Source organism: Pseudogymnoascus verrucosus (assembly GCF_001662655.1).
Source record: "Pseudogymnoascus verrucosus strain UAMH 10579 unplaced genomic scaffold scaffold_28, whole genome shotgun sequence".
NCBI classification, from domain to species: Eukaryota; Fungi; Ascomycota; class Leotiomycetes; order Thelebolales; family Thelebolaceae; genus Pseudogymnoascus; species Pseudogymnoascus verrucosus.
Genome location: NW_017263679.1, coordinates 56,242 through 81,202, shown reverse-complemented (window position 1 = coordinate 81,202; position 24,961 = coordinate 56,242). Strand labels below are relative to the sequence as shown.

The 24,961-nt window shown below is 50.6% G+C and overlaps 6 protein-coding genes across 6 annotated transcripts; 2 read left to right on the top strand and 4 right to left on the bottom strand.

Moving 5' to 3' along the window:
* Nucleotides 1-1,767: 1,767 nt before the first annotated feature.
* RGR1 (mediator complex subunit) lies at nucleotides 1,768-6,201 on the bottom strand. The gene is made up of 2 exons (XM_018275882.2): nucleotides 4,965-6,201; nucleotides 1,768-4,918 (listed from the first exon to the last, which is right to left on the bottom strand). Exons 1-2 carry the CDS (start codon nucleotides 5,688-5,690, stop codon nucleotides 1,952-1,954), a joined length of 3,693 nt encoding a protein of 1,230 aa, XP_018129473.2. The 5' UTR covers nucleotides 5,691-6,201; the 3' UTR covers nucleotides 1,768-1,951.
* Nucleotides 6,202-6,280: 79 nt separating this feature from the next.
* On the top strand, nucleotides 6,281-8,829 carry ATG22 (Autophagy- protein 22). Its single transcript, XM_018275881.2, has 2 exons — nucleotides 6,281-6,878; nucleotides 7,024-8,829. Exons 1-2 carry the CDS (start codon nucleotides 6,602-6,604, stop codon nucleotides 8,652-8,654), a joined length of 1,908 nt encoding a protein of 635 aa, XP_018129476.2. The 5' UTR covers nucleotides 6,281-6,601; the 3' UTR covers nucleotides 8,655-8,829.
* On the bottom strand, nucleotides 7,555-11,286 carry VE01_06432 (uncharacterized protein). Its single transcript, XM_018275880.2, has 2 exons — nucleotides 10,668-11,286; nucleotides 7,555-10,619 (listed from the first exon to the last, which is right to left on the bottom strand). The coding sequence occupies exons 1-2, from the start codon at nucleotides 11,052-11,054 to the stop codon at nucleotides 8,961-8,963; spliced, it is 2,046 nt and encodes a 681-aa protein (XP_018129475.1). The 5' UTR covers nucleotides 11,055-11,286; the 3' UTR covers nucleotides 7,555-8,960.
* Nucleotides 11,111-19,297, top strand: VE01_06431 (uncharacterized protein). The gene is made up of 4 exons (XM_018275879.2): nucleotides 11,111-11,657; nucleotides 11,707-12,577; nucleotides 12,630-14,809; nucleotides 14,867-19,297. Exons 1-4 carry the CDS (start codon nucleotides 11,384-11,386, stop codon nucleotides 19,168-19,170), a joined length of 7,629 nt encoding a protein of 2,542 aa, XP_018129478.1. The 5' UTR covers nucleotides 11,111-11,383; the 3' UTR covers nucleotides 19,171-19,297.
* A 327-nt stretch (nucleotides 19,298-19,624) lies between these two features.
* On the bottom strand, nucleotides 19,625-20,694 carry TVP23 (Golgi apparatus membrane protein tvp23). Its single transcript, XM_018275878.2, has 3 exons — nucleotides 20,418-20,694; nucleotides 19,937-20,266; nucleotides 19,625-19,814 (listed from the first exon to the last, which is right to left on the bottom strand). Exons 1-3 carry the CDS (start codon nucleotides 20,503-20,505, stop codon nucleotides 19,654-19,656), a joined length of 579 nt encoding a protein of 192 aa, XP_018129477.1. The 5' UTR covers nucleotides 20,506-20,694; the 3' UTR covers nucleotides 19,625-19,653.
* Nucleotides 20,695-20,926: 232 nt separating this feature from the next.
* Nucleotides 20,927-24,046, bottom strand: VE01_06429 (uncharacterized protein). Its single transcript, XM_018275877.2, has 4 exons — nucleotides 23,772-24,046; nucleotides 23,196-23,704; nucleotides 23,083-23,146; nucleotides 20,927-23,032 (listed from the first exon to the last, which is right to left on the bottom strand). The coding sequence occupies exons 1-4, from the start codon at nucleotides 24,022-24,024 to the stop codon at nucleotides 21,000-21,002; spliced, it is 2,859 nt and encodes a 952-aa protein (XP_018129541.1). The 5' UTR covers nucleotides 24,025-24,046; the 3' UTR covers nucleotides 20,927-20,999.
* Between the last annotated feature and the right edge of the window lie 915 nt (nucleotides 24,047-24,961).

Here is a 24,961-nt window from a genome sequence, read left to right as displayed (position 1 = left end):
CTAAAATAAACTAACTTAAAAACCAGCGACACCCAATTCGCCTTCTACTGTAGTATAATATTTCCTTATTTTGAAAATAATCTGTTTTTTTGGCATTATATGGCTTAGTCTCATAATATTTTCTACTGGCATAGAAATTATTTCCATACAAAAATATAGGCAGGAGGGAAATCAACTTGGCAGCTCTTATGATTTATGAGCCTAAAAAACTTTCTATTTGAGAATACTAGGTATAAAAAAAAGTCGCTTTGTGGCCCCGAGCTTCAAGGGCCAACACTCAACCAACTCCGCTTCCCATCTTCATCGCTCAACGCTGTAGTTTGACGTCTGTAAACTCCGATACACAATCAATCACACTTCCCCAGATGATTCCCATATCCTAAACCCAGTTAGCTCATATCCATCCGCACTGAAATGGGAAACTTACAACGCCTCCCAGTTGATATCCCTATAAAACTCCTGTACAAGTGCTATAAAACGAGTAACACCCGCAACAACAAGAATCGAAAGACAAACGAACACGAGCAAGTCAAGCATGTAAATGATAGCTCTGGGAAGCACAAACATAAGACTCGGTATAAAACAATACCAAGTCCACGCTCGCTGAAGTTCTGTCACACAATCTGAAAAGATTAACTCTTCATCCGGTATTCGACGCGACATCTTCTTGAATACCCCAAATCTCCGTATCGGCGACCAGCCATCCTCTTCCTTTCCTAAAATGCCGTAACGCAGATCGGCCCATACTATAGTCGACCTTTTGCGAAACGGCCGCCTATCGTTTGTTACAAGCATCGGCTCGTTTGGGGTGTGGCCTGCTGGCTTAATAAGATGCGGCGCTATTAAACAGGCGAAGAGAAAGTAGCCGATGTTGGTTATGGAGAAGTACATCTCGATCCTTCCCCTCCTGTGGGTATATTCCTGGATGTTCATTATGCCGGCGCTGTTGAAGATGATATCGATGGTTGGAACTTGAGTCCCGGCGAGGACATCGATAGTTGTAGTGGCGAGGGTCAGAGGCTGTAGGATGGATCGTTCGGGTTCGACTGGGATATTTTCTGTATTTATGGCGTTTACCCCCGGTATATCGGTACTCTTGGGCTCGACTGGGATATTATCCATGTTTGGGACGTTTACTTCGGGCTCGACTGGGTTATCCGTGTTTGGGAAGTCTCCCCTCGGTATATCGGTACTCTCGAGCTCGACTGGGATATTACCCGTGCTTGGGACGTTATCCTCTGGTATATCGATACTATCTGGGTCGGATGGATTGATGCCTGCGACGATAACATGGACTGGAGACTGCACGGGCTATGATAAGTTAGCAGGTGAGAAAACCAGAAGGAAATCCATATTTACAAAATCCTCCGTCTCCAAAAGTACAATTTCCTTGCTAGTCCCACATGGGAAGTCGACATGTAATTCGGGATTTGTGCTTGGTAAGAATGTTTTACTTGAGGCTCTAAATAAAAGTGTTCATTAGTGGTCTATCAGCGTCAAAATCGTACTATTTTGGGAGCTAACCACCAAAATCCCTAACTCATAGTGCTGGATATTGATCAAGATAAAGAGCTCCGCGGAGTTACTCCTTGGCATCTAATCCAGAGCAGTGTTAAAGGTGTTTGGGGAGAGAGCAGGACATAAGCTCTACGGGGGAGCCCGGATAAGACACACGCCTCGTTTCTCATATAAGCGGGTATGAGGAAACCACGATCGACATCATGACAAAAGCATCAATCACATCACCTGACAACCCCTCATAAAAGACTCATCATTAAATATTCACTTTCATTTATCCCCTTCAGAGCAAAAAAAACTCTGGAACTAAAACCCCCACCCATATTTCCATGCATCGCACCCCGCCAATACCGGCCATCGGGTATTTACCAAAAAAACACAAGCAACTTGCTCCCACCCGCAATTACACCCCCCAAATAACACCTCATTAATCCTAGTCTATTACAATCGCATCCTGCTTCCCCGAATTCCCATTCCCCCCGTTCGCGTTATTCGGGTTCGGCCTCTGCTGGCCCTGTCCTTGCCGCGCTTGAATTTGAGCTTGCCGATGCATCTCCTTTTGCCTCGCTTGCTGCTGGGCTTGGTACTGTGCCCGGTGCTGCGCTTCATTCAAGGCCGCCTGTGTCCTCTGTTGCTGGGTGGTCGGCGGCACCTGGGCCTTCTTTTGCACCTGCTTCTGGAGGACCGGGGATTTTGTCTGAGGGCGTTGTGGCTGGGCCTTGTTCGGCGCATTCACAACTTGAGCTTGCATCTGTCCACTCTGGCTTCCCAGCACATCAGTCATCTCCGCAGCACCTCCCTCGCCCTTCACGCCCGTCACACCGGGCGCAGCATTGGCAAATACAGTGCCATCTTTTGCCAGATCACGCATAGCTGAATCGACGCGTAAAACCATAGCCTCTGCGCCGCCAGTCTGAGCAATAGCCGCACACTGCATACCCATCCAGACCCCCTTCTCACTACCAGTCCACACCTTCTCCTTCAAGGCCAGATCCAGTGGGTCCACGGTTGCAGCGTTATGCTTCTGGTCGCGGCGCATACACCACCACGGCACGTTTCCGCGGCGATGTAGTCGGATTTCGAAAACAATGCGTTTTGGAGGCGGCGGTGCTTTGTTGTCACCTTCGCTGGGAGGCGTCAGGATGTACCGTACGGCGTACCAGTCAGCTGCGCGGCATAATATCTGCAACTCGCTACTTGGAATGTCCTCCCATGAGTCTTCTGCAGCATCAAGCGCACGGAGAACTGGGAGAGTGAGGGGAAGGATGGTGGCGAGTCCATGGAGACCGAGTGGGGAGTTGAGGATCTTGGTGAGGTGGTCAAGGATGCGGATATGTGGATTCCCGGCTTCGAGTTGGAGTTCAAGTTTGGTGGTTTGACTGGAGAAATCGATGATGGCTTGGTATCGTGGGGATTCTGTTTTGGGTTGGTTGGGGCTTGGGCTTTGTACACAGCCGTAGCTGAATATGAGTCGGCTTAAGGAGACGCTTTCGCAGTGCAGCGAGTCTGGGTGCGCGTTGATGACCTGTACGAAGTCTACAAGTCGCTCAACACGTTGAAGGCGCTCTATGAGAGGGGTAATGCTGGGCTCTCCAACCTTGGCCTGAAGGCGGAAGGCGAAAGCGCTGGTTGACGGATGGAATGCAATGTCCTTATCGACATGTTGCTTGACGAGAAGCCCTGCTGGGATGGCTGTTTCCATATGGCCCTCTGCAATCATGATTGCACCCTCTTCGGGTTCTGATTGTCGAGGGGCAATTGGTCCGCTTGGGGCTGTTGATGGATTCGACGGTGATTGGCTAGAGCCACCAGCAGGACTTGTAGCCGCTTCTTTTTGCTCCAACGTTTCGATTCCTTGAAACGAGACCTTGAGTACGTCTTTCGCCCACGGCTTGCCTGTCCGAGGCGATCTGTTTTTTGAAGGCAATAAAGTCGACAGCATGACATATAGAGCTGGCTGGCTTTGCCGAGAAGATAACGAGCTTTTAGAGGGATTCCGAAGCATAAATTTCGCTCGGCGGCTATGCAGAGCTCGCATATTAGTGTAGTAAGATATCATAGATGTTGAGAGCAAATGTAGGCTTGATAAGAATGCGTAGGTCGGAGCAGGGGACACAGATTTAAGTGGCAGCTGGATGTGGCTCCTGACTGTTGGCCCCTCAAGTACAATTGAATCTGCAGCCGGCCTGGGTCCGTCGGGGACGTTGGTGACCTCTATTAACCACCAACGCTCCCCACTCATGCCTGAGCTTAGAGCCAAGTACCAGTTTGGATCCCACCCAGGCTTCTTGAACCACGACAGCTGCAGCGTGTCTCGTGGTAAGAAGGGTTTTAACTCGTCTTGTGGTAGGCGAGGGTTCCTGACAGGCAACCAGCCTACGGTATAAGCCCGGTTCACGGTGTCTTCCGATATCAGGACGCAGTGGAGGTTCTCAATATACTCGTGTCCATTCGAAGCTGGATCAACGGTCTGGTTATTGAGCCTATATTCGGCCTGGCTTGTGAGCCTCGATGACGGACTGATGGCAAACTTCCCCGTAATATACTCAACGATGACGTTGATTTTATACTGAGAAGTAAGCTGCACGTGGAGCTCCGGCTCTTGTTCGGCCGCCGTTGGTTTCTTGAATGACAAGACGAGATCCCTGTTCTCGTATAGGGGTTTTGTTCGGAGGCTTTTGTACATGCTTTCCAGGATGTGCGAAACGTGCATGGTAATGACAGACCGCAACAACCCCTCCACCGATAAGGTAGTGAGTTCAAGAGGTATTTCGACATCCCTTACCTCTTTCGAGTCTCGGAACCAGCGAATGCCAATCCGGCTTGTCTCCTTTTCGTCGGGGTAGGCACCCTTCTTCTTTCCACTGACAACGCCAATGATAATCCAACTCTTTGGTCCGTCTTTTCCATATCTATCGACCCAGTACTGGATTGAAAGCGATCTCCGTAACGGCTCAACCATTAAAGAGTCAATCCATCTCGATCTGCCAATCTCATAAGCTTGCCGCCTGAGCTCGGATATCTTGTGTGTTAGAGTCAAATCGTGTAAAACTTTGTAGCATCCTGCCAACCCATCCTTCTCCAGAACCGTGTTGACCTTCGCCTCTAACGAGAAACGCATCTGATCCGTCAGGGCTGAGGGAGACGGAGAAAACAAAAACCGGAAGTCAATGAACCAGAATTGCTTTTCAGGATCTTCATCGGCAATAGTGAGATCGACCTCGAACTCTCCCTCGACTCTGAAAGTCACGCGGCCAGATTTGATTGTGTAGCTTCTGAAGTGGTAGGGTATCTTGTCGTAATCGTGTAGATTCAATCGTATCGATAGTAATGTGTTCAGGTTCTGTAATGATTGAAGGATCTCCTTTGCTGTTAACGGCGGGGGCTCAATGTAACCAAGCTATATCATGTTAGCAATAATAAAGACTTTCAGGGCAACAACTTACGTCTGGCATCCATGACGCCTTTCCCGTGGACAGCACCTCCACAGCCGTCCTCAGATCAGGGTTGGGTAACCTCGCATGCACCAAGCTTCTCTTGACCTCGCTCAACTCATGTACCGCGATATCATAGTAGAGCTTCTGCTCATCTAAATGGGCTTTGAGGTCTATAACCCGACTGACTTCTTCGCCGATCCTACTCCACTGCGTGATGACAAGCGCCTTTGTCCAATTCGAATGTACCCCTTCCGCAAACTTGAGCAGATTGACCTTCTTCTTTATGTTTTCGGCAGAGTTATCGTCCGGACCACTTACAAAGCTCACAGCATTCGAATTATCGGGCGACTGCTGTATGTTCATTCCAGCCAGCTCGAGCAACTTTCCGGACAGCTGGTTGTGTGTAACTTGCGCTAATCTCGCGAGAAGGTTTGGTAGCGATTCGAATCCTTCAGTGATGTGGTTTATCTCCGGAGGAGTGCTTTTGGTCTGGATATTGGCATCCTTTGACACTGATCCTGCTGGGTGACCTGCCGATTGTGTCATTGGCGCACCGTTCGCTCCGTTCAGTTGTACTGATTGATTCGGTGGTTGCTGGTGGACAGGCATGCCAGTCTTTTCCGCAGGTCGACTCGAGGCTTGCACTGCACCATTCGGTCTATTCGGGGCCCCATCTCTATCGTGGTTTGTGTGCGCCCCAGTTCCATAACCGTTCTCCATTATGACACCGGGCATGTTCCCTTCCACTTGCGCCTCTGCCCCTCCAGCGCCGTCGCGCAACTCCCCACCTCTATCCTCTCCCGATATGGGCTGTACTTGCGACTCTATCTTGGCTGCTTCCAAGACGTCTGCATTGGTCGTGACGAGGGCGTCCGCTGAAGCTGTCGTGAGAGCGTGTTGTCACCGTTCTTCAGTTCGCATCTGCGTCTGAAGTGACCTGTAAAGTGGTCTCTAACCACCGTGCGATTATGATTCAGAGAATCACGTAAGTAGAAACTAAGCGTGCGATGCGTTGGCGATGATGCGACTTTGGAACTCTGTTCCCAGCGCCCTTGGACCACGATTTCGACACTGGATTGGCTGTGTCCTTGGGGTGGATGCTGAAAAGTTTTCGCTTTGAGGTTGAAATCACTTTCAAAGGAGATGGTATAGAGGAAGTGACAGAGTCCGTAGGGGTGGATATGGGTGCTGTTGAGCGTTGTGGTTTGTGTTGTTACATGATATTATTCAGGCTCAGTTCTTTGAGGCACGGGCGACAAGAGAGGGACGAGATGGACGGAGCCCGCGAGCCTCCTCCGAGCGCGATTGACGTCACGTGGATGGACCATGTGGTAGCGCTGATCATTGCCGACCATTATCTCTCCGGGTACTTTTGTATGTGGATCACTCACTGAGCCTCTGAGTCTTGTGAGCGCCTGAACTCCACCGCGACTGGAAACAATGATCATGAGCTTGAAGGTTAATGTTCATGTCAATATATGCAACCATATCTTATGAGCGAAAAGTATTGATATGAAGGTTTTGGATTTGACCAGCTCCAGCATATACGAATTACGATAAGCGCTGTTACACCAAGCTTCCCCGTTATCCACCTGTGGCTGACAGCTGAAGCTTATGGCTAGCTGACCTGTGGCCTACCTCTCGATATGCCCAACGAACGTCGTACGCGCCGACCACTTCCGGAACGACTACAATCGACAACGAGCATAAAGTATTCATTGCGTTCACACTCATCTTCCTTTGAAGCAGATGACGAGAGATCGAGCTCCGACGTCGAAAGAACCATGGGTTCAGATATAGGAGGTCATCGGCGCGCGGGGTCACAGTATGCTGGAGAAGATACGAGGTTGACCAGCAAACGCGAGTTGGCAGGATGGTACGCATACGGATTTGCAGCTGAGGTCTTTGTTATTTGCGGCATGGGTGAGTCAATGTGTTCATTTAGAGGGTTATAATGCGTCGTGAAATGCGCTGGGAATATATAGTGTCTCCCCGCCTCTCCACTTCGTCGAGTGTCTTTTCTCACCGCTTCACTCGCAAGGACCTGATTGCTAATTCTGATCTTTAGGGTCTTTCGTTCCTATCACACTCGAACAACTGGCAAGAGAGAATGGCGTCCTGCTGTCCGATAGAACGACTCCTTGCGTCGCCACTTCCACCCATCCCAACTCGACTGGGAATGCAGCCTCGTTATTTTCCCGTGGGAACCATGTTCCCGAACCAGACCAATGCGTCATATACTTTCTTGGAATGGAAATCAACACTGCTAGCTTTGCGATGTATTCGTTTTCTATGTCGGTTCTGTTTCAGTTCCTCGTTGTTATCTCCATATCATGCGCCGCGGACCACGGCAATTATCGCAAGAGGCTGCTCTTGATATTTGCATGGACAGGGGCTGTTGCCACGATGCTCTTCCTACCTGTTGTCCCATCGGTATACCTGATAGGTGCTCTACTCGGCATCATCGCAAATACATGTTTGGGCGCATCCTTTGTTCTACTGAACTCCTTTCTACCACTACTGGTCAGACATCACCCGGAAGTACAAGATGAGGATTTAAACTCCGACGAGCAATATACAGAGGATGAAGAATCAATTGCTGAAGACGAACCACCGCTCAGTCTTACAAATTCGACAAGCGCCCTCCTAAATCCGACCCCTCTGGCCGTGCCAGCTACCTCCACCGCTCTTAAGCTCTCAACTCAGATATCCAGTCTAGGTATCGGGATCAGCTATTCTGCCGCCCTTTTTGTCCAAATATTATCAGTCTTGATCCTTTTCGGTCTGGGGTCATCCACATTTTCTCTCCGACTCGTCCTCTTCATTATCGGGCTTTGGTGGTTCGTATTCACGATACCAGCCGCCCTCTGGCTCCGGCCTCGCCCAGGACCACCTCTGCCTACGAACATGGCTACCTCAGGGTTAACCTATATCAAGCACTCATGGGCGTCGCTATATAGAACTATCCGCCTTACCCCCGCTCTACCAGATGTCCTCCTCTTCCTCGCATCGTGGTTCCTCCTATCTGACGCCATCGCCACCGTATCTGGCGTCTCAATTCTCTTCGCTAAAACCTCGCTCGGCATGCCCCCTCTCGCGTTGGCAGGGATCTCCGTGCTCGTCACCATTGCGGGTCTCATAGGAGCATTCACATGGCCGCACATCTCCCGCTACCTTAAACTGACTCCATTGCATACGATTCTCGCCTGCATATTCCTATTTTCTCTCATCCCGCTGTACGGCCTCCTCAACTATATCCCAATCTTCTCCACGCTCACAAGGCCATGGGAGATGTACCCTCTCGGGCTCCTCTATGGCTTTGTCCTCGGCGGACTGTCGTCATATTGCCGAAGTCTCTATGGCGAACTGATCCCTCCTGGATACGAAGCTGCGTTTTACGCTCTGTATGCGATCACAGACAAGGGAAGCAGCGTGTTTGGACCCGCGATAGTTGGAATGATCGTCGATCGAACGGGCGGTATTAGACCGTCGTTTTGGTTTCTGCTCTGTTTAATCGTCACACCAGGGTTTATATTCGTGTGGATTGACGTGGATAGAGGGCGGAAAGACGGGCAAAAGATAGGTGTGTTGATTAAAGCAGCTGACGGCATAGAAGGCGCGGAGGATGATGACGCTGAAGAGGCCCTCCATCTGGCCTATGATAGCGAGGAAGATTTTGAGAGTCATCCTGGTAGGTGAGGATGTTGATGATTTGGTGATATATGTGGTTTCTTGGGGGTTTGTCTGTTGGCGCATTTGGCGTATTCATGTTTGGATATTTTCGTTTCATCCATATGTATTCTGCCGAGCAATTGTCCAGGCATTTTGTCAAATATTTATACCCAGCGTAGCTATACCTAAATTTATTTGCAAGATATTTATTGACTGTTACTAGAGGCGTTGTAGTTGTCTTTGGTTTCCTTAGGTAGGTAGGAAAGAGACGCTGCCACCGGGAGCCCCGATGGTGGAGTTGAACCACCGTTCGACCACTCCCCTTGGGTGTGACTAAGTTCTGGCGCCTAAGAAGCTCTGTAGATCTTCCTGCAACGGCAAGACAACTTGATCCAACACGCCTTGGCGGTAGACGTCCTCAGTCTTGCCAGATTCTTCGTCGAAGTAGCTTTTGACACAGTGCCAGATTGCCCCATGGAATCCGCTGGATAAATCATCCTGAACGGCTAGGAGCCATTTCTTGACTTCTAAGAGTTTCATGAGCCTCTCAATGGATTCTTCAGGGGGGTCTAGGCTGGCAGCGCTTTTGCCCTTTATACGTGACAAGTGCTGCTCGAAAGACTGTCCGGTTGATAACTCAAGCAAGAGGATGCCAAGACTTAAGAGGCTGTAATTTCGCGACTTCTCAATAGGTCGGGTTTTGTTGTCTGCTGTGCGTTTTTCGATGGAATGTAGGATGTAGGGCTTGCTGAGGTCGACGGAGCCGTCTTTGGGTGCATCTGGAGCCCGGTCAAAGACGATGTCTTCTTTCCCCCATGACTCTTGGATCCACTGTGTGGCTTCTAGCTGTACAAACGATGATGCTAGTATCAGTGCTAGAGACATTCGGTCTTTTCGAGACAAAGTATGTCCATAATGATCCGGATCAGGCATCAGAAGCTTGTTCAGGCTGGTTGCTTCATTTTCGGGAACCTCCTCGGCTGGCTTTTCTTCACTTTGTTTCTCCGGTAGTGGGATTGAAAGTGCCCTGCGGAGTGTCCCGCCATGGTCAAGACAGAGCCCAAGACAGATCTTTCTCGTTTTACATCTCCGTATAGCCGAGCATATGTCGATTACCTCCAACAGGCTGTTCGGTTTCGAGTTGCGGATTGGTAATTCATGGAGAGTTATTTTCGGGGCTTCGGACATGGCCCATCCGACAGCCTTCGAGCCTGGCTTGACCGACTTGCCATTCATGATACTGCTTTGGACCTTGCTAGCACTTTGGTTAAGGAGAGGGCCAACAGAAGCCGACATGCTCATGGAATACCCGACTCCTTTTTTGCTAGAAATCAACATCTTCGTAGATATACCATGTATGGTGGATTGCTTTTCGACTAGGATATGGGTCTCCTCAATTGACTGTAATCCTTTGTTGCCTGTCACCGCCGACAATGCCACAGGCCCAGTGGAAGAGTTGGGTCTGGGTAAACCACCACCTTGTGGTTGCGAGGCATGCTTGGGCTGATTTGAGCGTTGTTCGTCAGCAGAAGATTCCGCTTCGAGTATCTGAACTTCGACGTCTTGCCAACGAGAAGCATACATAGAAACCCTGAAGCACGGCCGAGTGTTCTGGTTGATCTCCTTTGATTGCTTCCAAGAACCTTTCGTACGTTTTGGGTACAATCTCTTCTCCAACTGCAGCTTTGCCTGATGCTTAGATTGAGAGCAGCCAGCGCCGACGCACAAAACTCCATACAGGTTTTTTGCATATTGTCGAATATCATTGAGCGGCGGGTTGAATATAGACGTTGGCTTAGCAGACCGGTACGGCTCGAACCGTTCCGTCTTGTCGTTGAATTGGTCTAGCTTCCGAATCTCGCTTTCCAAATCGTCAAGCAACCTCTTAAATTTCTTGAGCTTCATGCCGAACTTTACACGCCGCGCAAATTCAAAATGTTTGTCTTTTCGCGGTGCCTTCATCAATAGCGATTGAAGGTCCGCACGTGTCGTCTTGAATCTGTATCAGCCACATTCGTACGAGAGAAATGCTCAACTTACCCTATCACCATGGTCGATTTTGAGGTCTTTCGCAATAGTCTTCATGATTTCCTCTATATGCTTGATCGCATCAAGATATGCCTGGTACGCTTCATCCAGTCTCTCCTCGAGCCTTATCTGCATGCCGATGTTTTTCCAGCAGGCACCGCCCGGATCAGATATCATCTCATCCACATCCTCGCCATCAGCGACGGACAAGAGCAGACCCTTCATCGTGAGGTTATAATTGATATGCTGGTCCCGGAGCTTCCGGATCTGATTTGGCCATTCTGAGTCGAACTCAAAAAATGCCCGCACGGGGTCCAGTCCATTCTCGTAGTTCTCGAGAGCGGAGATGAAGAGGGGTAGAACAGCAAGGATTATGCCGGCGACCTCGACACCACTCATGGTGCTGGCACGGCTGCTAGATGCCGCTGCCAACCTCTAATGGCTTACAAGAACAGCGACAGAACACAGGAGTCAATAAGAGTCATTCTGTCGTTTACTACTGAGTGTTGAAGTGTGGGGTTTTTCGTGCGTGGTCACAATCCAAGATGAGGCTGCGGCTGAACTAAGCGTCCATGCACCAACAGGGTTGTTGATCCCACGCAACCCCTCCAACTACCAAAATACTTCATCGTCGCTCGCGGCTGAAAACTGACTTCTGTTGCCATACTTGTGATCTGTTTATGGAGCTCTCTAGTAGTGGAGGCCGGCCTTGACGACAAGGAGAAATCATGTCGGCTTCGGAAGCGCATGTCGCAACCTCGTCATGCCTGGAAGCATTTGGAGCTCTTCGGAGCCACCTCCAGGCGGCGAAACCGGAGTTTGCGGCGCAAGTTCCCGATGCTGATATCGAAGACGAGTTTGGTAGATTTCGATTATGGGCGGCTAATATTGGCGCTCTTTCGAGAGGGCACAGCTCGCTTGATTACAGGCTTCGTGATGCGCCTTTGGTTCTGGAAGGGGCTCTGAAGCTCCTTAATGAATTACAGCAAGAGCTCCATCAAAGTAGGTCCCCTCTTCCTAACGAATGCTAGCTTTTCTAATTTGAAAATAGTGTGCCTAGTCTTATCCGGCGCAAGACTTCCATATGAAGCGCAAATATCTTCACGTGCGGGCCACGTGGACGACTCGGACACGTCCTCGTTGTCTAGCGATAGCGAGTCGAGCTCTGACAGCTCCTCGGACAGCGATGATGAGAAATTAGCCCCTAGCGAGCTGCGTCGACGAGTGTCTGCGTTATCTAATATTAATGACAACCTTTATCGCCTGTCTCGTTCAATACGAGCGCCGGCATCGCACTCTAGATCATTGAAAGCTCTGTCTTATAAGCTGATCGACAAAGAGACTGGAGTTGACGTTGTGCAACAATTTGCTCCAGTGGACTTGGCCTTCACGAAAGATCTGTTTTCACAGCTACGTCGAAATGCGCAGGATCAGTATGCGAACTGTCCAACTCTTGACGATGGCGATCTGGCTATGATCAAAAGGCTTGCCCAGGGTATAACCCGTAGAAGGCAACAGTTCCTTTATTGGAAGCATCATAGGAAAAAGCTTGGTTTCCATGCTGAGAAGGAGATTTTGAAAATCCCTAAGCCCGCACCAACTGTGCATCTTAAGGGAGATGAAATGAGGGAATCCGTTGCCGGCCCGCGTGCTTCGTTGCCAGTCATTGGCAAAGCTCAAACGGAATCTTCTAGGCCTAAAACCACACTCACCGAAACTACTGCAACCCTCTTCATTACTCCGGCCAATGTGCCTGATGGTAACCAGTCTGTTACCTCATATGCTACAACTGCCCGTGGTCTGGATGGCAGCAGGATTGAATTTCCTAAGTTGCCAAAAGACATCAAGAAAGGCAAAGATTTCGAATGCCCCTATTGCTTAATGATATGTCCTCCGCATTATCAGATGCCACGTGCTTGGAGGTATGTATAGTTAATATAGTTTCTAGGTTTAGAGCCGCACTGACAGAGTTAGGACACACTTGCTACGGGATCTAAGGCCCTATATGTGCACTCATAAACATTGTCAACAGCCGGATGAGCTCTTTGCAACCAAACAGGAATGGCTGAACCATGAACGCACCCACCAAAAAGCTTGGCAATGTCCGGAGCATGCTTCGACACACTTCTTAACGCAAGATGATTTAAAGCGGCATCTATTGGCTGAAAACCATGAGTCTCTACAGCGAATGGGCCTAGACGATTTGCTCGCCATCTGCGAGACTGTTCGGCCTGACTCCAGGACAATATGCCCAATCTGTTTCGTGGACGCCGGTTCGTCATATGGCCTGGAAAATCACCTGGCAAATCATCTAGAGCGGTTTGCGGCATTTGCATTGCCTAGAGATGTTGAAGGCAACGAAAACGAAGAATCTCCTGAGAACTCCAATATCTCTGACCACGCAATTGCCAGGTCTGACCAGTCAGAAGTTTCAGACATATCTTACGCATTTGCTAGCGAGGACAAGAAAGCTGAAATTGAAACGCTTGTCAAGATGACACAAGGAATTTCGTCGACAGTTTTCAGTGACGCATATTTTCCTGGTGTCGACAAATTACACCGTCAGATGATAAGCATTGTGAACTTACCGACTGAGATATTGGATAAGCTCAACGTCGATCTCCAATTTAAAGCAGTTTTTAAAACTATTCCAAGGCTTTTGACAGAATTAAAGGAATTCGTGGCCTCAGACGACGGAGACGACTTCCAAGAGTGTGCATCGGAGCTTATATTCCAAATGGAAAGATTGGACAGCATTCTTCAGGAATATGCAGTTGACTTTGCATTGGATTCCTCCCACCCTAGGCTTGGTATGGATGCTGGTTTTTCCAACCAAGGCCTAGAAGATGGACGCGAACGAAACCAAGCAGATGGAGAACTCTCTCCCTCACGAGATAGTAGTCCAGACAGCGTGGTCAACAGGACAGGTCCTAGGCTCTCGACGATGGACCTTGACAGATCCCGAACATCCGATTCAGCTGAAGAGGCTACTTCTCCGATACGAGATAGCAGCCCAGACAGTATAGTTAACAGAACAAGTTCTATTCTTTCGACGATGGATCTCAATAAATTTGAAACATCTAAACCGGCTGAGGATGGCGTATCGCCGACACGAGATAGTGCCCCTTTTCTAATCGCTACTCTAACTTCGTTGTTAACTAAAGCCCAGCCGATCCAACAACGATTGCAGGATATAGCTACCGAAGGCAAGGTCAAGTCAAACGCACTAGTTATACTAAAGCGGATATTCCCAGGCATATGCGTATCTATTACGAGACTCATCGCTATGCTACGAGAGGGCGTCCTGGATCCCTCTATCGTTCTATTTATTGAGCAAATTGATACGAGATGCCAGCGGCTATTCGAAGACGCCTCGACTTTCTTAGACAGATATAAGAAAAGTACTCGATTAGGCCTGGTTAGTCAAAAAACATTAGGCTGGGGTAGCAAAAAACAGTACCGAGAGGATAAATTGCGGCTAGTATCTTCCGGCCAGAGCGTTGAAGAGGAAATAAATCATACACTTGAGCTCCATGCGAGAGGCCGCCTGCGCAAAAACGGACGCGACCAAGACGAACTGATCTCCCCTCTATCTATAGAATCTCACACGCTCACTGCTGACAACGCGAGATCCAGCAGCGGATTATCTAGCGATGACGAGCAGGAACAGAGACCAGAATCGCCCAAGAACTCTCAGGATACCAACAATATACAGGACATAGGCCTAGAAGATGGTTCCAAAGTGGGACATGAAACATCAGAGCTGTCTAAATTAATTGCTAGTCAACGTGACTCCGCCGATACTACACGCTATACACCGATTAATGGCCCAGTCATAATTGATGAACGCCCCATCAAGGGTATTCTCAAGACCGGCCGCAACAAGTTCCCTGAGGACCCAAGCCCCACCCGTGAGGGTGTCGCGTTTCTTAGAGACGAGCTAAATGACGGGATGTATGTTCGTCCATCGCGTGCCGAAGGAGCACCCCCGCCAGATGCACGCTGGACAAAGATAAACCGTCTCCTTGTGAATCCCGAAGCGCTAGACGATGGTAGGGAGAGATACGAGGCTAGAGATGACTTCGTGATTGTGCTGAGAGTATTGAGTAAAGAGGAGATACAGGCATATGCTGATGCAACAGCGAAGATTCGCGGTGAGTTCATTATCCCTTGTTTGTCAGCCTTTGTAGAAATTCACTAACACTACTAAGCTGCACGAGGAGTTGAAGACGATGCACGCGACGAGAGGAGAATCAAACGCATACCGCCACCATCGCCAGAGCCTGAGGAGGATGTGTCTGATGGAGATGATGAGGGCAATAACTCGGAGTTTGAGCGCTCTTACAAACGCAAGCTAGCACAGCTGCGACAGACTCAACAGGAGAGTCATGACCTCCAAAAGGAGAAAATTCCCGGCGACGCGCGCGGAACGAAGATAGATCCCCTGATTCTTAGCCCCGAGGCGATAACCCCGGCAAGTGAGCCTTTTGAGGAAAGGGGTGGCTTCTCGCCTAGGGTCGGGTCGTTAAAAAGTGCCCAGCTGCTGCCGCATGGCTTTATGGGGGCGCTGGAGAAGCGGATGACGGGCGTGCTTACGATGAAGGAGCGGTTGCCGGGGTATAGTGATCCGGCAGTGAAGAGGAGCTTTGCGGAAGCGTATACGGCGTTCACAGAGGCGGCGTTTAGGAGGCGCATGGAGAAGGACAGGCGTGTGGAGGACTTGGTGTTGATATTTTACTCGAATGCGGTTAAGTCACTACAGAAGGGGAAGCTGCAAGGGGATGACTCGTGGAAGAATCTGCTATATCCACATGTGGCGCTGTTTCTGAGGCTGCTGAGCAGTACTATGAAGGATCATGGGTATGATAAGGATAGGCCAGAGCTGATGAGTCGGCTAGCCAGGGCAGAGAAGAAGCTCCTGACGGACGACCAGTCCTGGTCATCCATCATGAACTTCTTGCACGAAGATGAGGTTGAAGTTGGAAGCTCGGCTGCCCTCTTAGCTTCACGAGCAGATATAATGGAAGAGGGTGGCGACGTGCGCGAGAGGCGCGAGGGCAAAGGCGCGCCGATGCTAGAGCAGCCGCGTATACCGACTAGACATGAAATTAATTTGGAGCAGACGCTCGCTTTCATCGAACTTCTGAAAGTTGTAGCTGACGGAATACAACAAAAATGGGACGCCCTCCACAGTTTCATTGACCCACCCGAAGCATTCCTCGAGGAAGCTAAACGTTTGGAATCAGTTCTCGGCTTCCTTAAGACATCTGAAGTCAAGGAACATGAACTAGACGACGCTACCCTAAAAGCCTTAAAGCAGAGACTTATATCATGCTTAGAAATTGCCCGAAAGGTCGACAAAATCCTTAAAGAGGAAGAACCTACTATAGATGAAGACGGAAAGCTTTCCCGGCCTAGAAATATGGTAGTACCGCGATTTAAAAATAGACTACCAGCAGAAGAGTTTGTACAGGGGGTTATAAGGGATGTTCGATTTATATCAACTAATATGCATGTTGGGTTTATAGCCAAAGAGCAACCAGCGAACATTACAGACGCAATTAAAGAGATGGGGGGAACACCGTTACCTAACCCTGAGCCTCACACCATCGCTGGCTCCTCAACGGAGGACCGTAAGAAGGATGAAGCTGACGACGAGCGCGGTTGGAGAGTGCCGGACATCGGGCTGTACAAGGCCGACAACATAACCATGAGGGAACCACGGGACGAGGATGAGCCTGGCACTGAGGACGTACCTGGAGACCCCCTCCGACCATCATCCGCCACTTCGTCTGTCTTTGACGACGATGTTGTTCTAAACCCGCATACGATTCCCCGAAGCAGTATGGACACCTCGCCCGCCACGGAGCGCAACACCAACGCTTCCCACCAATCCGCGAAAATCGATAACAAAAGATTACCAAGAAATAATTACTCTGCTCGCCCACCCCTTTCATCCTCTGCCTATTTCAACCCTCATTCTTCCCGCACTACCTCCACCGCACCTATCACTACAACCACATTCCCATGCACCTTTGCCTTCGCCGGTTGTTCCTCAGTGTTCACTTTAAAGGACTATTGGAAGCGCCATGTCGCTAACAATCACATGGGCTTCGTCTACTGGAAATGCCCTCTCAAACCGTGCCCTAGGCCCCTATTTGACACGGATGACCTCCTCGAGGGACATCTGAAGTGGGTGCACGAGGTCCCGGGTGATCATGTAGCGGCGCTGGCGAAGAGGGGGGAACAGCCGGGCAGGAGCCTTATTCAGGAGATACGCTGTCCGGCGCCGGGGTGTATAGAGGAATGGAATTGGATGGGGAGCGTGGCGTGGGATGAGAGGATGGAACATGTGGCGAAGCATTGGGATGCGGTAGCTAAGGGGGAGGAGGAGGGAGGATGGACCGAGGAAGGAGGCGGGCTGTTGGAGTGGGCGATTAAGGAGGGGGCTGTTAGAGAGTTGGGGGGGGAGCTATTCTACGAAGCGGGGATGCCCTTTAAGCCGCGGGATAACTCAATCGATGAGGAAAAGCCCACCTATGACGATGCTCCAGGTCCCTCGGCCTCGTCGATCACACCCTCGCACCGGAACAATGTCGTGTTAGACCCGTCTACCGTTCCCCAAAACATGGGCCATACCTCTCACGACGACGTGAAGAAGCGCGTCGACGATGATGGGGCTGAGGCACGACGAAAGACATATGAGGCCTGGTCAAAAATGCAAGATAGAAAGGCGACTGTGGCGAGGGATTTGGAGGCAGAATCTAAGGGAGAGGAGGCACAGAACCCAAACGACGGGAAGAAGCCCGTCGACGACAGCGGATTCGAGGTGCCTCCCCCAACTACGGATCCCACCACTCACCGGACAACGAACCATGGCGAAGCGAAAGCTTCGGTCAGATTTGCACCTGAGCACGAAGCAGAATCTCCCCGTCCGCCATCAGCCAAGTCCATGACCTCAGACGATGATTCGGATGCCGACTCATTAGACATCGATACAGGATTGGTCGAGTATCTGGCTTCTCCCCAGCGGCCAGAGTTTATAGGCTCAGGCCTGAACTACGATGCCCTCGAGACGACTCACCGCGACGAAGGGAGGAAGCCCATGGACGACGCCGATGTTGAAGCTCGCCTTGAAGCTGATGATGCCCTCAACCGTCGATCGCTTGCCCGTGCCAGTGCAAAGCTAGACGTCGCAATAGCTGAAAGTCGATTGCGGGATGCCGCGTTGGTTAACCAACTGGAGAACCAGAACTCCCCTATTGATGACACCCTCCTTAAAGCTAAGAATACCGCCGCCCGTCGGGCGCTTGCCCGTGCCAAAGCAAAGCTAGAAGCCGTAGTCGCTGAAAATCAACAGTGGGATGCCGCACGCGCCGCTAAACAACTGGAGAGCCAGACGTCCCCTCATGACCACACTACAATGCACGACGTCGGTCCCGCACCCAGCTCACCTCCTGTGCCATCCCGCTCACCCCTTGACCCCGACAACGATCGTTCAGATGTGTCTACCATTGAGTTTGGTACGTCTTCCACGCCATCGGACCGAGACGATGAGGACAAGGACGACGGATCTCCAGATCAGTCGATACGCCCAGAGACCCTTAGTTTTCTCGATGCAATGCACTCCTTAGTTCAAGAGACCAAGCACCAGAACGAAGTAGAGAAGCCCACCGACCGCGATGTTACTGTCATAAACCACAACTCCCGACTGTTCGATGCCAGCGAACCTCGATCAGGAGAATCCCGCGAAACAAAGGGGTTAGTCCGCAGCATGTCTGAGCGCCTCAGCTCCCACGTCTCCCGCCCCAGAAAGATCCGCGTCACTCAGGAGAGCACGCCTCGCAACTACGAATGGAACCCCATCTCTGACAGCACCATCGACACCCCTCCCCAAACCACGAATCCCACCACCCGTCCGACGCTTCCCCGTCCCGAGCCAAGGATAGGAGACAGGCTGGCAGCCGCACGACGCGCCGCCGCTAAGAGACCGATTAGCGGGACCGACGCTCCTAGGCACAGAACGGAGCACGACGTTGCTCCTGGACCCAGCCCATTTGATACACCAGACCCACCATCTCCTGTGCCGCTCTGGGACCCAGAAGCGACCCCAGACCACGACGATGACGAGGTTCCCAGCCACCCCCCCTACCCAGGACTAGGACCTCAAATACCCATCGACGCCTCCATTACCCTCGACGAAATCGAGACCTGGGATCTGCCACCCGCAGGACTAAAACTCGCATCACCCTTCTCCCGAACCCTAGACGACGAAGACGCGCCTGCTACCAGCCCTCCTGCGGTCTCGGAAGCGGAAGAGGATTCGGAAGACGAGGGCCCGATGGATGAGAAGAAGATATCGAGGTTGAAGAGGGTGTTTAGTATGCGGAATTGGACGACGGAAAAGGGGAGGGGGGAGCAGAAGGGGAAGGGGAAGGAGAAGGATATGGAGGATGATGAGGGTGGGGGTGGGAGTAGGAGTAGGAGGAGACGGAGCGGTTTGGGGTTTAATTAGGGATGGGGCGGTTGGTGTGGGAAGGATGGAGCGTTTTCTCCGTGATGGAGGGTGTAATGAGATATGCAAGATACCAAAATATGATGAAATTTGTAGTTAAAAGTCAGAGAATTGACTCCTTTCCGGTGTAACTGCAGCCCACAAGCCACAGAAACCCCCATTTCATCTTCACAGCAACACTCCACCATCAAACCTCAACCAGCTCACTCACAAACACACCAACACAACCAACAACCTCAAACCACCCCTCAACACACACAAAACACACATCCTTCAAAAAGAATCATACAATAGTATACCGTGCATCAAGCACACTAGCTAAAAACGCCACCAAAGCGCAGCTTCCCAGCCAACTCTCCCACCCCAGCCAGTAATCTATGATACAGCACCCCCTTCCACCGTCTCCCTCATTCCCATATTCATCCCTTCCTACCCATAACCCCCCCTCCATCACCCCACAAATCCCAACCCTCAAACCATCCCTCACGATCTCCCCCCCAGGAAACGGCTCATCATCCCACCAGCAAGATTCCTCGCCAATCCACCTGAGTAGAGCGCGCTACCCGCCAGATTCGAAGCGTGGCTGAACTTGTCACAGCGCGAGAAGGCGAGGGTATTCGTGATTGTGAGGACGAGTGCGATGACTGTTGTTTGTCAGTATATCATTCGTCCCCAGTCCCCAGTGTTCATTCCCTATCCACCATCCAAATCCCCAAGTCCACACCACCCACACCACACCAAGACAGAAAGAAAGGGACAAACGTACCAACAAGCGTCAACCAAATAAACTCAAACCTCACCACCGCCAAAATCGCCAACCCCACCCACAAACAAGGCTGCGCATACATCGCCAACCAAAAGAACCTACTATCCGTCGCATTCACAACCTTAGTCGCCGGATCCGCACTCTCAAAAACCCACTGCGAGTCCCCCGTCGACACATCGACTTCGTTCCACCATCTTAAACCCACCAGGCGACGACCGGCGATGTTCTTGAGGTAGTAGAAGTCGGCGGCTAGGAGGAGGATGGTGATTATGAAGATTAGGACGAAGTTGGAGGTGAAGAGGAGGCCAAAGAGGTAGACTAGGAGGGAGGCTGTTGATCCGATTATTAGCATTAATCCCAATCCCATGGACATCGATCGCAGCGCCCTAATCCCCCATCGCCGGTGCAACAGAGCTGCGACGGGCGAAGTACTGCGCAAATGGGAGAGGGGGGAGGGGAAGAGAATAAAGGAGGGACGTACATATCCTAAACCCCAAAAACCACAACAACGTAATCGGATGCGCGCTCAGCCGCCAGCTAAGCTGCCCAGGTTGTGTAGACGACTCCATAGCTTCAGCAGCTCTCCCTTCCTTCCTTTCTTTCTTCCCTCGTTTCCTTCTTTCGTATCTATCCCCCTTCTTCCCACTTTCCTATCTTCTTCCTTCACTCGAGTATTTAATCGCAATCGTATCGTCGTCGTTGGCAAAAAAATCGTTGCGCGCGCGAGAGCTTGGTTGGTTGGTTGATGACGCCGGAAGGGACAAATACGTGGAGCTTCCGTCTCCGTCAATCACGAAGTAGCCAAGCCAAGAGCCGCGCGTGAAGGCGGTGAGGAGGGCGCGGGTGGCAGAATCCGTGGCTGTTGACAGGGGTCAGGTACAGACTGACAGGGGTGTGGGCATTTCAACATCAAATGTGGTTTATGCGACAGACTGGGATTAAAATTTACATTTTTAGCCAGAGGAGGAAATCAATTCATATTCCCTGGGTTACCGCTTATATATACTTACTGGTGAAATACTACAGGCGCACGCTAAAAGTAAACAGAATTAAAACAAACCATTCAATACCCCTTCCACGGCCGCCAGAACTGCATCGTCAGTTCCCGAGGAACAGCAGCTGTCTGCTGCATCCTCTCCCATGACCCAAGGCCAGGCGCTTGATTCGCGACAGCACTGAAATACGTTCGCTGCCTCGGCATCCATTGATATTCTGCGCCAGGCCGGCTTCCTGGAGTGTAGAAAAGCATATCGTCGGCTGCATTGTGAATCTGCGCTTCCGAACCAAACGGCAACTCTTCCTCGTAGTACATGCTTTCGTCGATAAGATCTATCCCATCCTGTTGTCCCTCGTACATATCACCGTAGTTAACTTGCCCGTCCTCTATCTCGGTGGGATTGTATTCTTGAGCCTCAGCGTCCACGGGTTCTCTCTCCCACTGGCCACCCTCGTACAAGAAAATGCCACCCTGCCCTTGTTCTTCTGTAGCATATAACTCATGCTGCCCTTCCTGCGCATCAAATGCTTGATTTTGAAGCTGCCGAGCATAAATCGGCTCCATAGTCTCCAGTGGGGATATAGTTCGTGATTGAACTGGTGGTACATGGACCGCTCTTGTAGAGAATCCACGCGTGGGAATCATTAACTGTGGCCGTACAATTTGTCCAGACGTAGCAATATTCTCGGTTTGATGTGAATCATGCTCGCCGGTCCTGTCATCATCAGGCACATTTGGTTGATACCCAGCAGTGTAGAGATATTCACTCTGGGTTTGCCCATGGACTGGCAAATTAGACTCGGGCTCAGTGCCACACAACTGACCTTGCCCTGGTTGGTTGGCGATCTCATTTTGCCTGTCATCATCGAGTCCCGATAACATAAGTCCTGCCTCGTTCTCCCTGTTTGGGTCTGCTAGTCCAACCTCGAGAGACTCAGCATTTCCCTTCAAAGCACCAGAATCCTCAGTGTTTGGTACATCCGCAGCTGGAGCTCGAACATCAGAAGTGCCTCGAGTTTCTTCGACTGCAACTTTTGGAGTCGACCGCCGTTTGATGTATGCTTGCTGAGCACGCACAGCTCGGGACATGATGTATTGCACATCAAGGTCGGCGTCTGGCAGGGCTGGAAGAACAGAACCATCAGTTCGACCAACTGCGTCCTTGTCAGTTTGAGGGCATTGCTCTATCACTATTTGTTTAGCATGGTCTGCGTCATTATTTGGATCAACAGGAATTCTCGTGTGCAATGACTCGACGTGCCCCCCCAAATCGTCTTTGTGCGGCCGTTTAGAACCCCTGTGAGGCTCACAATCATGAAGAACTGCCCTGTCGGCTTGGAACTGATGAATTCTGTCCTCGTCCTGGCATTCTGTGTGATTCTGGTCGTTGAAATCACGAACGGACAAATCCTTGGCTGGCTTAATTTGCCTGCTCATAACAACTTGGATATCATCGTCATCACGGTGCATCCTCCGCAATGCTGGATTATATGGTGAATCCACATCTGAGTCCAGCTCTGCCTGTAACCCAACTTCTTTGTACATATCAGCCCGAACCGGAATCCGCTGACGAGAAGTTGGCGACATCCCTCTTTTATCCCGAGATGCATCTGCCAGCATAGCTTTGGCACGCACGATTGGAGACCTAACTGATTCTGACCAAGTACAGTAACTCGTCGATTTGCTTGAAGCCGTAGTATTCCGTGGGACAAATATCTGGTCAAGTTTTGGCTTGGGGAGAGTGAACTTTTGAGGACTCGGCCTTATCGTGGTGAAGCCATCATATAGCACCATCTCGTTCCTTTGATCCTTGTCCGGGGATACGTGAGGGTGAGAATGATGTCCTCTGACAATAGAAGTGGCTTCAGTTTTGCCTGCATCTGAAGGGAGAATGGAGCTGTCTCTTCTATGGTTAATATTGGCTTCCTGGAGAGCTTGTCGGACAGGTACAAAATAGTTGGAAATCTCATTTCTTGCCCTCTCCCTCTCACGCTTAGTTTTCTGGCCTGACTTGGAGATAATCACCTCATTTTCGCTTTCAGGAGGCTTCCGGTTTGATTGCTTCAAGAATTGCATCTCCGAAAACGCCAAATCAGGCACTGTCATCACAAATTAGCAGGGAAATGACAAATTTGCCTGTCATACTTACAGCCACGATTGCGAGAAGGAGATGACGCTCGGCCATTCTTGAATATGCCTGTACCAGGACGAATCTGCCAGAAATTAGTAATATCCATGGAATTGTATTTTGAGGCTGCATACCGTCAACCGATCCTGCGACACATTCTTCGGTCTGAATCCATTTATCAGATCTTCCCCCGCCTTCTTGGACGCTTTCGTAGCATAGCCCCTTTTCACTTTGATAGTCTTCTTCTTCGCCGGTCTGTCATCCTCGTCAGCATGCTTCCTCGCCTTCTTGGACTCATAACGGTCTTCTTTTGTCTTGTGACGACCCCTCTTCTCAAACGTTTCTTTGTGTTGTGGTTGATCAGACTCAGGTTGGCTGTCGTCTGTGGTTGACGAAACAGGCTGCCTGTGTTTCTTAGCTTTCTTAGAAAAATGTCTATTCTGATCCTCACTAGTAACTTGACCAATCGTCTTCTCTCGTGGTGGCAGCTCTTCCCTCTCGTACGCTGGTTGGATCAATGAGGAATCGGATGAATCACGCCTTTTTTCTCTGTGGGTTCTTTCGTCTGCGACAGTTTCTTCGAATCGTTCGAGAGAAGCATATCTAACCCCCCGTGTCTGAGGCAAAACGATTGGAGGGCAATCTACAGAACATCAAAGTCAGTCCTCTGACAAACTGTTGAGAAGTCTGCCCGTTGTTGTATTGCTCACATGCAGGAGATTGCGTTTGCGGCAGTCCTTCCGTCGCAACATCCGCCAACCAATCGTAGACATATCCATTCTCCGGCGCCTTAATGTGAGATGTGACTCGTGTCTCGGCAGCGTCTCTCCCACCCCGCCGTGCAGGACTGTCGCATCCGATGTCCGCTGGATCGGCCGGTTTCCACCGCTCAGCTGCATAGCGGGGAGTGGATTCCGCTTGGCGGCCATGGCGCCGCCGTTTCCGAGACCGGTGGTCGTCCATTGATGAATCGACAGGAGGAGATCGGGGGGAGAATGGGGGTGTATGAATGAAATGGGAGTGTACTTAGTGAGAATGGGAAGAGTTTGTAGACTCTCCAGAGCAGAGACCCGGTTTCGGGACGGCGGGGGTTAAAGGAAAGCTGTCATATTACCGTTGTGTGCTGAGCCAGAGATGCAGAAGCAAGATCGCTGTGAGGCATTGGGAAGTTCTGTATGGCGAGCTTCAAGTTAAGGCAGGCACACAGTCACGGGCTGTTTCCTTTTTGAGACATGGGCGCAGAAGTGGGGGGAGAGAGTTGGAGAGAGAGAAAATGACGTGAAAAAAAAGAGAAGGACAGATGAATTTAGGAGGAAGAGAGAGGGAGAGATCAGAATTACCAAATTGCCCATTCAAATATATGAATAAAATGTGAATTACTTCAGAAAGGTTAAGGAGAGTAGAAATAGCAACTACCCCCATCACATGACCCTTAATCACATGACCAATATCAAACGCGCACAAAATTAAAAAGTACGAAACACCCACTACCACACCACCACCAAACTCCTGAAAGATCAAACACGTGGGGTGAAGGAAGGAGGTCGAGCAAAGCAGGAGCTTGCAGCGCTCCTCTGTAGGTTTAAAAGGTTTCACAACCGGCCGTACCCATCTGCAGCCTATCTGCATCCATCCCTAGCGCCTCTGAGCTACAACGGAGCTATGCTGTGAGACCCACACCGCCGCGACGTTCCCCCCACCGTTCGTGAGTGGGTGTATCGTACAAAGCGTGTGTGTTCGGGGGTGATTTATGCACCACCACCTTATACAGAAACAGATACGGTAAAGTTGGTTATTTGGTTATCTGGCTACTGTCCTACGCTACACCAAAAAGGAGACAGTCCTGTTGTCCTCCCCGTGGACCATGCAGGGGCCCTCAGACCACTCCCTCCGCGAACGG

Coding starts and splice junctions, on each gene's coding strand:
- RGR1 (XM_018275882.2), bottom strand. CDS start 5,690: ATGCCCGGTGTCATAATGGAGAACGGTTATGGAACTGGGGCGCACACA. Junction 4,919..4,964: donor AGGCGTCATGGATGCCAGAC/GTAAGTTGTTGC, acceptor AACATGATATAG/CTTGGTTACATTGAGCCCCC.
- ATG22 (XM_018275881.2), top strand. CDS start 6,602: ATGCCCAACGAACGTCGTACGCGCCGACCACTTCCGGAACGACTACAA. Junction 6,879..7,023: donor CTTTGTTATTTGCGGCATGG/GTGAGTCAATGT, acceptor TCTGATCTTTAG/GGTCTTTCGTTCCTATCACA.
- VE01_06432 (XM_018275880.2), bottom strand. CDS start 11,054: ATGAGTGGTGTCGAGGTCGCCGGCATAATCCTTGCTGTTCTACCCCTC. Junction 10,620..10,667: donor AAATCGACCATGGTGATAGG/GTAAGTTGAGCA, acceptor TACAGATTCAAG/ACGACACGTGCGGACCTTCA.
- VE01_06431 (XM_018275879.2), top strand. CDS start 11,384: ATGTCGGCTTCGGAAGCGCATGTCGCAACCTCGTCATGCCTGGAAGCA. Junction 11,658..11,706: donor ACAGCAAGAGCTCCATCAAA/GTAGGTCCCCTC, acceptor ATTTGAAAATAG/TGTGCCTAGTCTTATCCGGC. Junction 14,810..14,866: donor TGCAACAGCGAAGATTCGCG/GTGAGTTCATTA, acceptor AACACTACTAAG/CTGCACGAGGAGTTGAAGAC.
- TVP23 (XM_018275878.2), bottom strand. CDS start 20,505: ATGGAGTCGTCTACACAACCTGGGCAGCTTAGCTGGCGGCTGAGCGCG. Junction 20,267..20,417: donor GTTTTTGGGGTTTAGGATAT/GTACGTCCCTCC, acceptor TCGGATCAACAG/CCTCCCTCCTAGTCTACCTC. Junction 19,815..19,936: donor TATTTGGTTGACGCTTGTTG/GTACGTTTGTCC, acceptor GACAAACAACAG/TCATCGCACTCGTCCTCACA.
- VE01_06429 (XM_018275877.2), bottom strand. CDS start 24,024: ATGGACGACCACCGGTCTCGGAAACGGCGGCGCCATGGCCGCCAAGCG. Junction 23,147..23,195: donor TGTCGCAGGATCGGTTGACG/GTATGCAGCCTC, acceptor AATTTCTGGCAG/ATTCGTCCTGGTACAGGCAT. Junction 23,033..23,082: donor TCCTTCTCGCAATCGTGGCT/GTAAGTATGACA, acceptor TTGTGATGACAG/TGCCTGATTTGGCGTTTTCG.